The sequence below is a fragment of the Lotus japonicus genome, chromosome 3 (assembly GCF_012489685.1).
Source record: "Lotus japonicus ecotype B-129 chromosome 3, LjGifu_v1.2".
Taxonomy (NCBI): domain Eukaryota; kingdom Viridiplantae; phylum Streptophyta; class Magnoliopsida; order Fabales; family Fabaceae; genus Lotus; species Lotus japonicus.
The window spans coordinates 86,706,539-86,710,074 of NC_080043.1; the positions used below are offsets into that span (position 1 = coordinate 86,706,539).

Consider the following 3,536-nt stretch of genomic DNA (forward strand, 5'->3'; position numbering starts at 1 on the left):
ACATTTTTTTATTACGATTTTATATTGAAAAATCTTATGTTCAGTTATCATCCAAAAGATTTTTCTCAATTGACATTAACATTTCTTAATGGTTTAGAAAACATTAATATATAAAATTTATTCAATAATCAAATATATATATATATATATATATTATAACAAGCACTTATATATTTATGAAATACAAAATTATACAAAATTGCATAAATATAATATTATACAAATTTTAGATATTACTATATAGTAAAGTTACCCGTGCATTGCACGGGTAATTCCGCTAGTTTTTTTTACAATTTGAACATATGCTCTCGTCTTAAAAGTTTTTGGTAAAAAATAAAAAAAGTATCTCATATTTGTTTTTTAAAAAGTATTGATCCTATAAAAAGCATTATTATTCTATGAAGCCACATCCTTTCCTTTTTAATTAAATCAGTATCTAATTAATATTGATGATATCTTTAAATCAATACTCAAATTTTCTTGTAAATCAAATATCAAGTCAAATAAAATAATTATAAATCATCATTAAATTACATCTCTATAAATTAGAGAAATTTAGTTTTAATTTAAGTTTTTGATTTCACAAAACCACTAGGAAATAGTACTTACTAGTTTTATGTAATTTAGGCTTCATAGCTCTTACTTTTTTTGCATGTGAAGTTGCGTGTACCCTTTCTGTGCATCTACCTTCTCTTCATTTATGGACCTGACCAGTGACACATAGTTTTAATTTTCCTTCTTGAAGTGTTCCTGAATTATGGTTACAGTTCCATAAATTCACCTTTTTTGTTGAATCTTAAATATATACCTTTAGGATATGGTCCCGAATACTAGTACCCAACAATGGTATTAACAGTAGTTTCTTGCATTTCCAGTGCCTGACCATGACTTCACTCAAATTAAAAGTATATATATTTAAGATTCTACAAATCTCTAAAGAATGTCCAAGGATGATAGTTAAAATGGTAAAAACTAGGAGACATATAACTTAGGTGAAGAGGTTCAGCGATCAATCCCAAAAAATACAATTTATTTTTCTAATATACAATAAAAAAAGATTCAACAAATCTTCTAGTCGTTGCAATGCGCGTGTCACACAAATTCCAATACCCTATCCTCACGTGCCTCAACCTAGTGAGAAGTAAACACCACGCGCTAAGAATAACATGATTTATTTTTCTACAAATTCTAATCTAAAGTGAGTGGATTCATTTTAGAGAATAAAGTAAGCATCAAAGTAGGTAATTTATATTAATAGTTATGATGCTTACTTTATTTTCCACTCATTTTAAATGAAAGATTCATACCATTTAACATTAGATATGTGAATTTTTTAATAAAATTTTATAATCAGGGTTTACTAAATCACTCAAGTTAAAATATGATATAAAATCATCATTATCTTAGATAATTCAATAATATTTTACTATGTGTCATAAACCGGATTTTTTCTAATTATCATGCTTTTACCTTAATTTGTTTATGCAACTTATTTATAATATTTTAAGTAATAAACTAAAAGTTTCTTAAACTCTTAAAAAAATACCTACACAATATGTTATTCGAATGTGTAAGAAAGTATCTCACAAAGCAATCATATTTGAGCTGGAAATATCATTATAGTAAAGCTAGATTTTTTAGAGATTTAACTAGAATATATAAAGTTATAAACAAACATGTACAACTTAATTCAATCAAATCTATCATTGTTAAATACCAAATAAATCTTGCTTTATTACATTTTCTTTTTCCTTGAATTTTCTCAGTGAAACATGGGCTGCGACCAGATTGCTACATAGGGAAAGTGAAAGCAGAGTCAGACAAAGTGTTCTGTTTTCCTTGTGCGAGCTTGTCTGAGATTTGAGCTCATCATAACTCATCAATGGCAAAATTCGAAGAACAACACACTTCATCGATGCAACCACCATCTTCTTACACCTTCCTGCTCAACATCATGAGCAAAAGGAGAACATGGGTATGTCTTTTTCTGCTTGTTTACGGCACCCTCTTGGCTTCTTCATGGAACTTCCTCAAATCCACGCTTTCTTGGTACAATTTACAAGCTCAGTCATCATCATCATCGAACTCTGGTTGGCCTGCAATCTATGCTTCTGTGGTTCTCGGCACCGTCTTTGGGCTTCTTTCCATGGTTGCAGCACTGGTGGTGATGATTCCGGCGGTTCTGGTGACGTGGATCACTGTTGTGGTGTTGCTGGCGTTCTTTGGGAAGCCTAGGAGGACTTTGGTGGTGGAGGGTAGGAAGATTACAGGGGAAATTTTCAGCTTTGTGGTGAAGATTTTGTTAAAGGAAGGGAATGTTGTGGCTGCTGTTTGTGCTGTTTTGGGGTATTTTGTTCTGCTCAGAAGGAACGGTCAAGATCTTGCTGATTGATTTTGGAAGATTTGTTAGATGGGGTTTGCAAATCATGCTTGGTTGGTGTGATTTGGTAAAGTGTCTTGATCTCTTTTTTGTGGGATAATAGAGTAGGAGCTAGATTACATAGTTGAAACTTGAAAATGTTAATTACTGAGTTGTTTAGATGCTAAACTGCTTAATGATATCAGTGTAAATTCAAGTGTATGCTTCTGCTGATTCTTTAATTTTACAACTTACAAGCTCATTTGTTGTTTTTGATTCAGGATTAAACTATGTTTCTGTATATATATGTACACCAGAAGTTCTTCATAGATTTCCTTATTGATGATTGAAATTTTGATAAGGTTATACTATTTTTCTTTTGTAAATTTTAAGTTAATTCTGGTTTAGATTGTGATTGAAAGTTTCTAAATTTGAAACTTAGAACTGAAACAAGGGGGTATAAAGGGTTTACTTGCTGAGGTGTGCGGAATCTTTGATGTGAGAAATCAAGTCAAATTAGGCAGCTGAGTGAAGAAGATTAGAACATTTTGGGACTGTTTATTAGAGTCTTTTACCTTTCAAACAAGTTGTTTAGAGTCTTAGACCTTTCAAATTAGCTAAACCATATTGTGAAGACTAGGATTGGTTCCTTATGTTGAGTGCCTAGCTAACAAAGACATCATATGGTCTCTGGTTAAGTTTTAAGTTTTCTGATATAACTCCTATTGCAAGTCAAGTTATGGTTGAAACATCCTTAGAAAAAACAAGCCAATCATTGAAGTGCTGCCATACTGGTTAATGGTATCAAACAACAACCTGTCCAACTACTCATGGTTATGATTTCATTTATGGTATTTCCAAAAAAAGTGGGAGAGAAAGTAGTGGTTGGTTCATTGATGTAGAGTGTGTTCGCAATTCTTTCACATTCCAACGCAGTTTAAATGTGCCCTTAGCCAATCCGTATTATTTTGTGAGTGAATGTGCTTTTAACCAACTTAAACCGGAACTTTCATTCCAATTCATAGGAAGAGTATCCGTTCAACTTTTGTCTTAAGTGCGTGCTACGTCCATTTGTATTGGGGCTAACATATACTCAAATATAGCTGTAAACTTGTGATGATGTCTGTGTAAATAACATATTTGGTATCTGAACACTTCATGTTCTAAGTTTCTGGCT

General features: G+C 31.6%; 1 protein-coding gene across 1 annotated transcript; it reads left to right on the forward strand.

Annotated features, from left to right (window-relative positions):
* Window positions 1-1,720: 1,720 nt before the first annotated feature.
* On the forward strand, window positions 1,721-2,621 carry LOC130746895 (uncharacterized). Its single transcript, XM_057599672.1, has one exon. The coding sequence runs from the start codon at window positions 1,883-1,885 to the stop codon at window positions 2,390-2,392; it is 510 nt and encodes a 169-aa protein (XP_057455655.1). The 5' UTR covers window positions 1,721-1,882; the 3' UTR covers window positions 2,393-2,621.
* Window positions 2,622-3,536: the final 915 nt, after the last annotated feature.